Source organism: Ursus maritimus, unplaced genomic scaffold, assembly GCF_017311325.1.
Source record: "Ursus maritimus isolate PB19 unplaced genomic scaffold, ASM1731132v1 scaffold_13, whole genome shotgun sequence".
In the NCBI taxonomy this organism is placed as follows: Eukaryota; Metazoa; Chordata; class Mammalia; order Carnivora; family Ursidae; genus Ursus; species Ursus maritimus.
In genome coordinates this window covers 30343672-30356870 of record NW_024423675.1, presented here as the reverse complement: position 1 = coordinate 30356870, position 13199 = coordinate 30343672, and the positions used below count along the sequence as shown (strand labels likewise).

Below are 13199 nucleotides of genomic sequence, written 5' to 3'. Positions count from 1 at the left end.
AAACACCATATTGGCCCACACCACAAAATCCATGAGGAAGGCTCAAATTTGAACACTGTGTGTGCATTATTTTCAAATCTGTGTTTGTGAGTTTATACTGCTCTGCTTGTACCAATACATGACAAATAAAACACACACTCCACACACATACACATACAAGTGATTGTTAAATATTGAGCATGGCTTGCTTCCCTGACTCTAATTCAAAAAATGTTAAGTGACATCTCAACTGCTTTAAAAATGTTTACAGAAACCATTAAATGAATGTGAACAGTAGTTGAGGAATGATGAAAAAGTGATGGCATTAATAGGATGCAAGTAGATGTAAAAAAAAAAAATAATAATGTACATATGACTGACTGAGATTTGAAAATGCATGGAAAGTCTTTTTCTGTGGGCCTTGTCCGAACCTTTAACTGATACCAAGAACAGAAAATATAGTATGACAAGTCCACAGACACCTGGAGGGTCAGGCCTAGAACGCTTACCTTCAAAGTGCAAATTTTAACAATGGAATGTTTTAGCAGGGACATAAGGACAATCCTCCAACTTTCTCTTGGTAAAATGAAATAAGAGGTCCAGGAAGTATTTCTTCCTGGCCAAAGTTATTTCAGTTTCATGGTAAAACAAAAACTATTTAACCAAAAATATCACCCATTCTTTCACATACACAGAACTATTCTTAGGGGGTGTGTGGGGGAGAAAAAGCCCTTACCTATGTATCACCTAATGCAACTTATACTTAGAACTAAAGTTCTTTGAATCAACTACATTAAATACCAACTTGTACCTCCCTTATCCCCTCCCTCTCCACCCATCTATCCCAAACACCCCCAATGAACCCAGGTATCCTAATGTCTTTGTGTTTTCTAAGCCTCATACGAAGGCTGTTGAGTACCACCTCCACTGGAACAAAATGAACACCTAAGGTGCACTTTCTACAGCACCTTTTCTCTTCTCCACAACTGAGTGGAATCTCAATGCTCTCAAGCCTGGCTCTAGATCTCCAGGTCGTCAGGCCGAGGTCGGCTGCTGGCACGGCTGCTGGCTCTGCTGGAAGGCCGCTGGTCCACAATGGCTAGTGGTTGCAGTTCGTGCCCAGTAGCTAGTTTTTTAGAATTCTGGTTGTCATCAGGGAAATCAAAAGGCTGTGCATGGGAGTTGGAGATGGTGCTTCCCGCCTGCCCCATTCGATTTTGTTCTGCACTGTAATTAGCCCAGTTTTGCTCACTTGCTTGTTTGTTGTAATTGCGGCAGGAAGAATTGTTTCTGTCTCCAGTAACCAGCTTGTACCCAGGAGGAGACATGGGTGAGAGGGGAGCGGTGGGTGAGGAGCAGCCATTGAAATATGCGTATTTCGGAGATCCACAGTCTTTGGAGGGGCTCAGTGGGCCAGTGGTAGCATGGTAAGGATCGCTCTTCCCCTTCACACGATCCTTAACACCCTTGAAGAACACATAGAAGAGTTCGATGATGTTCAGGGCAAGAGACACCAAGGACACTACCAGCATGAAGATGATGAAGATGGTTTTCTCCGTGGGGCGAGAGAGGAAGCAGTCTACCTGATGAGGGCAGGGATCTCTTTTGCAAGTGTAAACGGCACTCAAGCTGAATCCATAGATGTACCACTGGATCAGCAAGAAGGCCACCTCGAAGACAGACTTGAAGAGGATGCTGATGATGTAGGTTCGCAGCAGGCCCCCTCGCATTTTCACCTTGCCATGCTCTTCAATACCATACTTGAACTTCTTTATTTCAATCTGCTTCAAGTGCATCTCCACGTTGACACCATCTGTTTGGGCAACTTTGAGCTCCTCCTCTTTCTTGTTCAGTTTCTCTTCCTTCCGCATCACGTAGAACACGTGAGCCAGGTACAGGAGCGTGGGAACAGACACAAATATGATCTGCAGGACCCAGAAGCGTACATGAGAGATTGGGAAGGATTTGTCGTAGCAGACATTTTCACAACCAGGTTGTTGAGTGTTACAACGAAAGGCAGACTGCTCATCACCCCAGGCCGACTCAACCGCTGTCCCCAATAGCAGAATTCGGAAAATGAAAAGGACAGACAGCCACACCTTCCCTCCAGCAGTGGAATAGGCTTGAACCTTGTCAAGGAGTTTGCCTAAGGCACTCCAGTCACCCATGTTGCCTGGGCACCACCTGAAAAGAAGCAAAAAAGACAACTAAATGATCATGGGCTACAAATTATTAGTTAAAATCTACAGTTGTTTCCAGTCAACAGTCAAAATATTGTAAAAGGTCTCTTACCTATCACTTTTCCAAAAAAAAAAAAAAAAAAAGTGCGAACTCTTCCTGTCCCATCTTCCCCTGCAAACAAGTCTCACAATTTTCTTGAGATACAGTAAGTCTTAGAAGCAGAGCTGACATGCCCAGTAAACTGAAATCCTAACTTGCAAAGATATGTTACTTGCTCAACTACTGCCCCACCATGTGACTTGAGAAACTGTCTATGCTAAGTGCCTCTGCTTATTTTATCCGTCTGATAAATGAGGACAATTCTTGCCGGGTAGGCCTGTGTCTGGATGCATGCCTAAGCAAAATGCTGAAGGACGGTATTCAAAAAGTATGGGTGTTTAAGAACTGGGGTAAGAACACCCAGGAACACACACACACACACACACACACCCCGTTTCCAAACCTCAATCCTATTATATAGCATTTTATTCCTAATTGTACTCTGAACTGCTTCACCTTGCTACTTCAATTGTACTTTGTGCACATTCTATGTTATGGTTATTATACTTCTGTTTCTTCTTAAGCAGTGACTTATGTGGTTCAGAAATCTGTCTTCTGCCCAGAGAAAAATACGTTGTACTAAAATACACCATTTTGACATAATGTGTCATTATGTGCAGGAAACTACTTTCAAAAGAGCAAAGACTAAATGCCCATCACATTTTTTTTTTTTTTAAAGATTTGTTCATTTTATCTTAGAGAGTGTGTTTGGGCACGAGTTGGGGGAGTGTCAGAGGGAAAGAATCTTCAAGCACATTCCCACTGAGTGTGGAGCTCCACGTGAGGCTCGACCTCATGATTCATGAGATCATGACCATGGCTGAAACCAAGAGCCAGAAGCCTAACCGACTGAGCCACCCATGCACCCCTGCACATCACATTTCAAGGAAAAGTTCAATTTGTCTCATACTAATTATAGCCTAAGGCGGGGTGGGGGGGGGAGACAATTTTGAAGTGTTCTCTCTAGCAAAAATGATTGGTTTTTCATCTTTTGATTGCTGTATACTTTCAAGTTCCCTTATCGGGCTTTGGGCCCTCATCCTATACACTAGATTTAACTTTCTATCAATACCTAAGCCTAAGACTTCCCCATTTCTGGGATGAGAAATGGACCCAAGTCTGTGGAGATGACATGGACCTCAAAAGTTATTTAGCTAATTCAATTTATACGTCCAATTGCCAATAGTTCATTTAACTGATGAAAGTTGAGCTCTTAAAGGTATAGGAAATACTTGGCTATCAGTATAGCCACAGGAAGACTTATGATCCCAAGGCTAAGGATTTCCAATGCACCACACTGGTTTTAAAATTATAATAAAGCTGGATTAAGGCTAGAAATATTTTCACACTTTGATACAATCTTAGCAAGGGCTGAGAGCTGGGAAGAAATGAGTGACATTATATGTGGCAGGCATAGAGAATATAGTTTAATTTTCAGCAGAGTATTAAGTGGAGAGTAAAAAATGGATGAAGTGGTCAAAAACTATTTAATAATCAAAAACAAGCAAAGACTTTCCAGGAGCTTAGTAATGAAATTTTAAATAGTGCAACTGAAAGTAGGATTATACGGGCTTCTTGGAAATGTGTTCATTATCTGAATATGAAAATTATGAGCCACCTTCTTGTAGGAAGTAAATGAAATCCAAGGGAGCCTTCTTCCCTACCATGCAACATTACATTGCCATTTAATGCCTGCACCTCCAGGATACAGAGGCCAGAAAAAATGAAATGGAAATCCGGCCTGGGATTTCCTGGATGGAACAAAGAGATGGCTGATCCATAAAGTGAACTATGTACCAGCTATCTAAACCAGCAGTTGATGGGTGTCTTTGATGGCAACCCAGAGACTGGTGCCAAAGAATGCTGAGGGAAGAGTGGGAGGTGGGTGGGCAGGTCACAGGAATAAAGCTTTTCCAACGGTCATAAAAAAGAGAGCTTCCCTTCTACTTTTGGGAAGGGCCATTTTAGATTGTGAAGTGACAAGTTAGACAGTGAAACTGATGTATGAAAAGAGCAGTCAAAAAAGAACAAAGGCTTATAAGGTTGACAAAGAGCGTTAAAGACTCAAGGGAAGGCTCAAAGTGATAGGGAGTAATTTAGCTTTGATGGACAGTTTGATGGTGAGAGAACGCAAAAGAAAGAACCTACAATTTAGCAGAAAATACTACCCTGGGAATGAAGAAGTACAGTCCATGAGGGTCAAACAAACATAACAGAATTTTTGGAGTTATATCAGTAGATAGTTTCTATGTGATGATGTGTAAATTGGCCTTAATTCTGTTTGCAGAGAATTACATATTTTGCCAGTGTCATCTGCTTTTGCTCAATACTCCAATTGCTGGGAGGGAAGGGGGACCGCAAAAACAATCAACTCTAAAATGATCAACTGTCTGCATACATCTCATCAAATTCACTCAATGACTGAGCTCAAGACAAACTTAACATGTTTAGATATATTACCAGGCATACTGAGAAGTCATTCTGGTCAGTGTTTCATCATTATTCAAGGTTCAAAGTTAAAATATGATTATGTAGATGCTGTGGCAATTAATCCCTAAGTTTCAGTACATTCTATGGAAAATAAAACTCAACTTTCATGTAATTCTGAGATTCCCAAAAATACCCTACAGTGCCACAGTATGTGAACTGGGTCACTGAGCAGTTCACTAGGTAGTAGTTCTTTATTAATACACCAGCAACTTAATTGCAAAGTTATATTTTCTTTAAGCACCCACACAGTTGTCATTTGCATTAATGAGTTAATACTCTTTCATCTGAATGAGATGAATTATCCAATTACACACCTAGTATCCTGTAACCAGTCATTACCACTATCATAGAGACCATCAGATAATGTTTAATGTGATGGTTTATAATGCTTGTGATTTTCAAACAAAAATAATTACCTTTTCTGGTAGGTGTTCCCTTTGTTGTGAGTCGAAAGTTCTATCAACTAGTTGACCCCCTCACCCCATTAGTATTTTCATTTTTCCAAGTCTTAGTCAAAAAATTAATGTCTTTTTATAAATAATAGGCATAATTATAAGTTCACAGAATCTCTGGCATTGATTTACAGACTAGATCCCTCATTCATATTCACCAGCGTAAGACAGGCGTATTTTTTACATGATACATGAGAAGCGCACAGCAGTGGAAGCGGCTGAATGTTCATCATATATATTCATGCCTTCACCGCTAGGTTTCCAGGCTGGAACTTTATAGGTAAAATAAGGTCTCAGTGAAGGAGGTATGCAAAGTTGTCATTAGAAGCAAATGCTTGACAGCAGCTGGGGCACCCTTCTTCTGTCTTCTGTGTACCATATTAGGTCACATTTTCCATTGCTCTTCATGGCCCTCCAGACTAGAGGCCAAAAGCCAGGTATTCAAGCATGACCTGCCCGACTGTCCGAGGACCCTCTGGACCCTCTGCAGTGGTTCCCAACCACATCACAAACATTTGATAGCATTTGTTAAAAACATACACTCCCAGCACTCACCAGCCTGACTGATTAAGATTTTGGATGAGGTGGTGGGGCTGGGGGGAGGGGGGCAGTGCTGGGAAATTAGTTTGTCTCTTTTCTGTTTTTTAAACAAATGCACCAGGTGATTCTGAAGTTTCACACCAGGAAGCGGGCCAAGGGTTCCTTGACATTTTTGATGCTCTCTTGTTCAAAATATTTAGGATTGGGGAAATGTCAGAAGAGCAGAAAGGGACAGAGTGTTATCTAAAAAGGCCAAGGGGTGGCCCAGGATCAAGAGCCGAGGCTGTCTGGGCCGCTGGGAATGAAGCTGACCCTTCACCGCACCACCTTGTGTCACTCCACTTCCATCTGACGCTCCCCAAGAGCACTAGGACTCAAACACCCTATTTAAAATAAAAATAAAGCTTCAATTTTACATCACTTTTGACTGTCCCTTTTGCCAGAGCAAATCACCGTGCCAAAGCTGTAGTCAAGTCATTTCATGTATTAATGTACTAATGTACTAAGAATTGCTAGGAAAACTAGAAAATATTTTAATTTCAATTTTAAAGAATTTCCTAAGTGACAGCTGTAATAAGCTTAGAGTAGGGACTCAAATAATGGCAAATAGGATTGTTAAAAACTAAAGTGAGACTTGACACCCATCACCTTTTTATGATTCAACAAGCACTTAGAGAAGATGAAGAAAAAAAAAATCATGAGGGTTAAAAATGTGTAGGAAAATGACTATATAAGTTCCTCATAAAAATCATTAAATAGATCTACTTGGGGAAAATGGTAATGCTGTGTGTGCGTTTAATATACTGAAACAAAAAAATTTTAAGCCCCTAAGCTAAAATGTAAACCTCCTCATGTTTTCCTTTAACTTTTGTAAGAACCCCTGTCCCTTGCAGTAAATGTCTCTGAGTGGGCTCAGTCCTGACCATTCCTCTACCGTTACAACAGCCAGATGTTCCCTGGTAATAGTCACATCCACACATAATTAACATAACCCACATTCATTCTGTCAGCAAATACTATAGGCTTTATCTTCCCCCAAAACCCAGACTGACGGAATTTCACCACCACCCCTGCTCCTCGCCTGATCTCAGCCATCATCACCTCCTCAGGTTTCAGGTCACTAGCCTAGTCACCCTGCTTGCCAAACTATTCTCCTCCAACAGCCAACCTCAAGAACTAACAAGCTGATCTGCCTTGTTCAGCTCTGCTCTGTCTTCTTGGTTCACTTCCTCACTTCCGTAGGTCTCCCCTCTGGTCTCACTTCATCAGCCAGCCCTCCAGTCCTGTCACTTCCTATCCCCTTTGTCCTGCGCTTTGTTGTTTTTTTTTTTAATGGTCTTTAGCTCTACTTGACATATTACATATATTTACCTGTTTGTTGTTTATCTCCCTCCATGACAAGGACTTACTACTATCTGCTTTCCTCAACTAGAACGTGAGCTCCACTAGGGCGTTTCTTTGTCCACTGCTGTCTCCAAGTACTTGAAAGAGTCAGAGATACTAAATAAACATCTATTAAATGAATTAAAGGAGGCCTGTACGAAAGAGAAAGAAAGAAAGAAAGAAAGAAAGAAAGAAAGAAAGAAAGAAAGAAAGAGAAAAGAGAGAAAGGAAGGAAGGAAGGAAGGAAGGAAGGAAGGAAGGAAGGAAGGAAGGAAAGAAAGGGAGAGAACCAGGTTCCACTGTTCACTACCTCTTCAGGATCCTCTTACGTATATCCCAAACTTCTGAAGTTTCAAATTAATTAAAAAAGGGACTTTCATAGTAAAAAAAAAAAAAGAAAAGAAAGAAAAAAAGTACTGTCAGCAGCAAACAGACATTAAATTTTCAAGTGAAAATTGCTAAAACAGAAAAGTATCTGTTGAAACAACTGCTTCAAATGACCCCTGAGCAGGCAATAAGGACTGATGTCAGAAAAAAAGGTTCTTAACAAAGAGCTTCTTGAATTTATTACGTGACACTATAGTAATTTGGGATTCTTACAGCACCGTGTCAGGTATCATAGATGTTTACTCAGTCTTACCATTATGTTGTTACAGGTTAAGATTTTAAAACCACCACCACCACCACCTTGTGCTGTCATCCCCCAACTCTGCAGTATTCTCTCTGACTGTACTATGTGATGTCATCATTGCTGAGAATATATAACAACAGAGTGCCTTGCAATAGAAGAAATGGGCTGCTTAAACTTGTTTTTATTTCAAGAATGACAAATCTTGAGGTAGGCCTGGGGCTCTGAAGGGGAAGAGCAACAGCTGAGAGAAACCCTGGGTGACAGAACATCTCGGTGTAGTCATCTATTCAGGCAATTAAATGATTTGAATCAGGTACCATGACAAATATTCCAGGTTCATCAAGTAATACACAACCTTTGCTTCCTTATACCTGGACAGTTAGCCTAACTCTGTGGTATATCAAACCTACTCCATTTAAACATCTATTCTATTTACAATTCTGCCTTATGGTTCCCCGATTATCCTTAGATTCCTCTGTAAAGAATGATACCACTTTATTTCCTCAGGCATATGATGCATGGCATAGAGTGAGACGAACCTTTCTTTCCTTGGTTCTTACCCCCGTTCATCACATAGTCAATCTGCATCCATGTTCAGAGAACAGTGAGATGAGATGGATGTTAAGGGGTGAGGGACTCCAAAGATCGTATGATGCCTACCAAAGAGAGACAACACGCCCGCCCCAGTTCAGCAGCTACCACTCGACTCCCCCACTAACAGAAGTGCCTCATGGTCACTTCAGGGGTGATAGAAGAATAACCCTGAGCTAGAAGCCACAGGCAAAAAGCCATGTTCTTCTATTGTGATCTGAGGGGCTTAAAAAAATGTAGTTTGTCAGTTCTTGGTGCTCCCTTCTACTCACCTCCGAATTGACTATTTTTATTGAACAGCCTGGTTATTTTGTCATCATGTAAACACACCATTAGGGTACTCACAAGTGTATTGATTAAGAACAGTCTATTTTCTTCAGCGAGCTCCGAATAAGGTAACGCACGCACTTGAAGCTCTTGTAAGAGCTCAATAGTTTAGCTATTATTCTTTAAAAGATCTTAGATAACAGCTCACTTATTTTCGTATCTTGTAATATTTTCTTTAGCAAAACAGCAACTAGGAAATGATTAACATTTTCCTAATGGTAATCAAATTCAGTTTTCAAGATGCTCTTGTAATGAGTACAATATTCCTATTTTAGCAATCCCATACAGATCTGTGAGAAGGAAGAATTTACTCTTTATCAGCTGATAAGGAGAGAAAAACACGAAAAATGTCTGCCTGTCTTTGTTTCTATTTGAAGGCATCTTCCCCAAATCATGAAAAGAGCCATATCCTATAGAACATATCTGGCTCACAGAAATTGCTAAAAACAGAAACGAAAAACCCCCACCACTCCATTTCTGTATTACTGTGAGTTTTAAGCATTCCATAAAACATATTTTCCAGAAATTACTTAGAAAGCTAGGAAAATTTGGATATGTAGATTACAGAAAATTTTAAGGCTAAAGCCATTGATATACGTTATCTCACCATGGTTTGTGTTTTCATTTTGGCAAAAGACATTACGTACATACATAGCCAAACGGTGAATTTAGACAGGCAAAGTGAAGAATTTAGGTAGTTATCCCAAGGATCAAAAATATATATATAATCAATTAACCTCCCATGAAGGAGAAATCCTGGGATTTTTTTTTTTAACTTGACCCATGTTGAATATTGACCTTAATGATAAACACTAGATAACTACTTTTCCGTCCAGAGCTGAATTGCTGTCTGTGGATAAGCTTCAACAATCTATTTAAACCACCAAGAATCTTGGAGGAAAGTCAGAACAACAGGAAAGGTGGAGTAGAAGGTATTAATCACTGGTGACTTTCCTATCATTCCCTTCCCTCCGGTATCATATATAAAAGGCTCTGAGGCTTCATACCAAGCTACACCTCTGGATATTATAAAAGAAAGGAAGGAATGCACTGTATCATGAGTTTCCATCCTTCTCTATGCAGGAATTGGAAACATGTAAGTAAGAAAACAACTCTCAATATCTGAAAACACACCCTTTTAGATGCTTGCTACTGAGTATCTTTGAAACCTTGTTTCCCAGAGAGGGTCAGCAATGTAGGAATCACACAGTAAAGGGTGAGAAACAGAGTGGATGGGGCAGCTGTGGTGATAAACTACATTTTCACATTAGAAAAATGTGGAAGCTGTTTAAACAGTGAAGGAAGTAGAAGCACACTACCAGTGCCATTTTCCACCCAAAGGACAGGTGACAGCTCTGTGACTTTGGGAAGTACAAAGCATCACACATACAGATTGCCAGGACAGAACCTACTCCTGCCATTGGTAGAATTTTCAGTCAATGTGGCCTATCTAGAAAAATTAATTATACTTTCCCAGAGGTATTTTGTACCTAACCAGTTTATTTCATTATTTGAGATGGAATTAATTTACTGAGATCTCTGCATTACTACAGGCTTTTATTTTCAACAATCCTTGTACAAAAGTAAAAATTGGGTTTAAGAAATTTCAATCTTGTTCAAATTGCAACGGGACACGTTGTGAACAAGTGTGCCCAATTTTCTGAGGGTAAGAGGAAGCATCTTTTTATTACAAACTTGGTGAAAAAGAAATTAAACCCACCTCCAAATAAACCCAAATCTACCAACAATCTACAGCTCAGCTCTTCCCACCCCCACTTTGCACTTCTGAAGAGAAACACAGGCACGCCTCAGGGTAAGGATGAGTATGAGGTTGGTCAAGCGGAGATTATGATAAGCTTTATCAGAAACGTTCAGCAAACATTTGGACGCCTTAGAGGACGGTGTGGGCAATCCGCTGCTCGGAACTCAAGCTCTGAGTTTCCGAATCCTGTACTGATTTGCCTTTGGACACGTCATTAGCTCTTTCCTCATTTCATTACGGCCCCCCCCCCGCGCTCCCCACCCCCATTCTTGGGAAGTTTCGAGAACTTCCAAGAGTTACAAGTGCAATATAAGCACGGTAATTTCCAAGGTACTCAGATTGCCTTACCAACGTTTACACAGTAGGATTCCGTAAGTTTAAGAAGGGGAAAAAAGGAGGGGGGCGGGAAGGTAAATTAGATTGACACGTTTAATTAAATTAATCGTTTGCTCTTCTTTTACCATTTGGCACGCAGTCCATCTGCCCCTGCTCCTCTCCCCCTCCCCTTCCTTTACAGTGGCGGCCGCGGACCTGCGCTCCGTTTGGTAAGGATTTCAGGGAAACGTTGCAAACCTCGACAAACCCTGGGGCTCGGGCAGCGCAGGAGTCCGGGGCGAGCCCGACAGATGCTAAGATGGCAGAGGCGCCCCGCGCTCCCCCCAACCCCCCCACCCCGGCCTCCGTATAAGCTTTCATTTTTATTTGCTTTTCAGCGTTCGCCGGTGCAAATACTTCAAACCTCAGGGTCACACCAAGAATTTAAACTAATTACTTTGGCCTGTGAAGTGTGAAGAGACAAAATCCTCAGCGGGCACGAAAATGCATGGTTGCATTTCTGGCTACCAGAATGCGTGTTACCAACAAGAGCATTTAAGAACTGAACCCTTTAAAATAACAAATCAACGTCATCACTGCCTACAGGCAGCACCCAAACAACTCCAACCCAAAGTTGCCTTACAGCTCTGAAGTCTCTTACAGGTTCGGACAGGCAGAAGAGGGGTCGGAGGGGTGGGGGGAAGCTAGCTCCTTCTAAGGCGCTATTTAAGAAATTTTGTTTCACATTCTAAGAGCTTCAGTTTTAGGAGACGGTTTTGGAAATGCACCCTGGCATTCACTTTTGTTCTAAACGTCTCTTCTTCCCTTCTAATGCTTTGTAAGTAACCACCACCCATTCAAGGGATTTCATCTGCTGAATTGCCAACGTGGTCGAGTAAAAAAAGGTGGCTCTACTGAGGGTCTCATGTTTCCACAGAGGTTGCTAACACAAAGTAACTACTTACTGTTGCTTTAAAAACCTCAATACTACAACTCTGATTTTTGTATCTTTTTATTTACTGGGGAAAATTCTAGGGAGGGACCACGTGGAAGTCAAGTAACCGCAAGGTCTTAACAAAGCACTTTGTTAAGAAGTTTGCTTTGCACAACTATAGAACATCAAGATTTACATATGAAAAAGCACGTAGTGTAGAATTCTATAGCAAGCATGCTAAGCAAATTTGCACTTTGATTTTTGTGATATTGTCAGTCAAATCCCCAACCCAGGCCCCAACTCCCCCCCCCAACCCCAGTTACAAAACACCTAGACTATTACCGATTACAAAAAAAAAAGCAAAATTATACTCTAAAATGAAGAACCAAATATCCAGTAAACTGGTTCTTTATTCTAATCGGAAAGGTCCGAATCTTATTTTACCTGTTGCATTACTGTTAGAAACTTTTCAACAGTTAAGAAAATACTGAACGTTCAAAACTCTAGACACATTTTCAAGTACATCATTCCACTTACAGTATCATATCAAAGCTACATTTAACACATTTTAAAACTTTAGAAAACTTTTACATGTAGAAAAAGAAACGAACAGGTAAAGTTTTTTGTTTTTTGGTTTTTTTTAACTTACTCTTTCTCTTAAAAGAAGTAGGCACGCCAAGTGATTGAACTCCTTGGAGGATGAAGTAAAATGAAAAAGCAAGTTCAGGCACTCAGACCTGTCTATTTAAAGTTTAAAAGTCTGCTGCTGTTTGGTACTTTCTTCACTCCTTCCCCCTAATGAAAGAAAAGTGCTGATACCTCGTAAAAGCTTTTTTCTAATTGGAGCACAGAGCTTTTAAAAGTTTCAAGCCACTGACTCAACGAGGAGGAGGGGCTGGAGAAGGGGAGGGGCAGAGGAAAGGCGGGGAGGAGAGTGGAGAGGAGGCCGGTGAACGTGGAAGGGTGGGGGAGAAAAGGCACAGAGGAGTAGCCAGGTTGAGATGAAGTTGTAGTTTAAATTTGCTGACAAGAAAACTGGAATAGCATTAGAGACGTGAATACCACTACTTGTAGTTACACTTTATAGATAGCAATTACTGGTTTTAGTTAGTGCTTGTTTCACCAAAAGTCCAGGGATAATAAAAAGTTCTGTATTTTATAATATTACAATCTTTTCTTAAATTATATATATTGCATGTTTCATGTTGCAGTAAATAAAAATGGTGGAACAAAGTTTAGCCAGCGCAAACTTGTTTCATTTTGGCCAAGGTGTGTGAAGTTAAAGGTGGGTGTGAGTTATCTGATGATCTAATTCCTTTCCTCTTCATTTAAGTAGGGACAATTAACAAAGGAAATGGTGGGCTGGGAGAGAGACATTGCAAAAATGAACATATATGGTGGTCTGCCCATCCTAAATTTACCTTCCAATCTCCCTGACTGCTTTGAAATTTTACTCTTTCCTTCCGTTTAGCGAAAACTAGATTTATATTTACACCTGTATTATATATAAAACAT

At 40.7% G+C, this 13199-nt stretch overlaps 1 protein-coding gene across 1 annotated transcript; it reads right to left on the bottom strand.

The window, feature by feature from the left end:
- Nucleotides 1-6: 6 nt before the first annotated feature.
- On the bottom strand, nt 7-12506 carry GJA1 (gap junction protein alpha 1). The gene is made up of 2 exons (XM_008691159.2): nt 12334-12506; nt 7-2163 (listed from the first exon to the last, which is right to left on the bottom strand). Exon 2 carries the CDS (start codon nt 2145-2147, stop codon nt 999-1001), a length of 1149 nt encoding a protein of 382 aa, XP_008689381.2. The 5' UTR covers nt 2148-2163; nt 12334-12506; the 3' UTR covers nt 7-998.
- Nucleotides 12507-13199: the final 693 nt, after the last annotated feature.

Excerpts from the sequence above, each read along its gene's own strand:
- GJA1 (XM_008691159.2), bottom strand. The coding sequence starts at position 2,147 with ATGGGTGACTGGAGTGCCTTAGGCAAACTCCTTGACAAGGTTCAAGCC.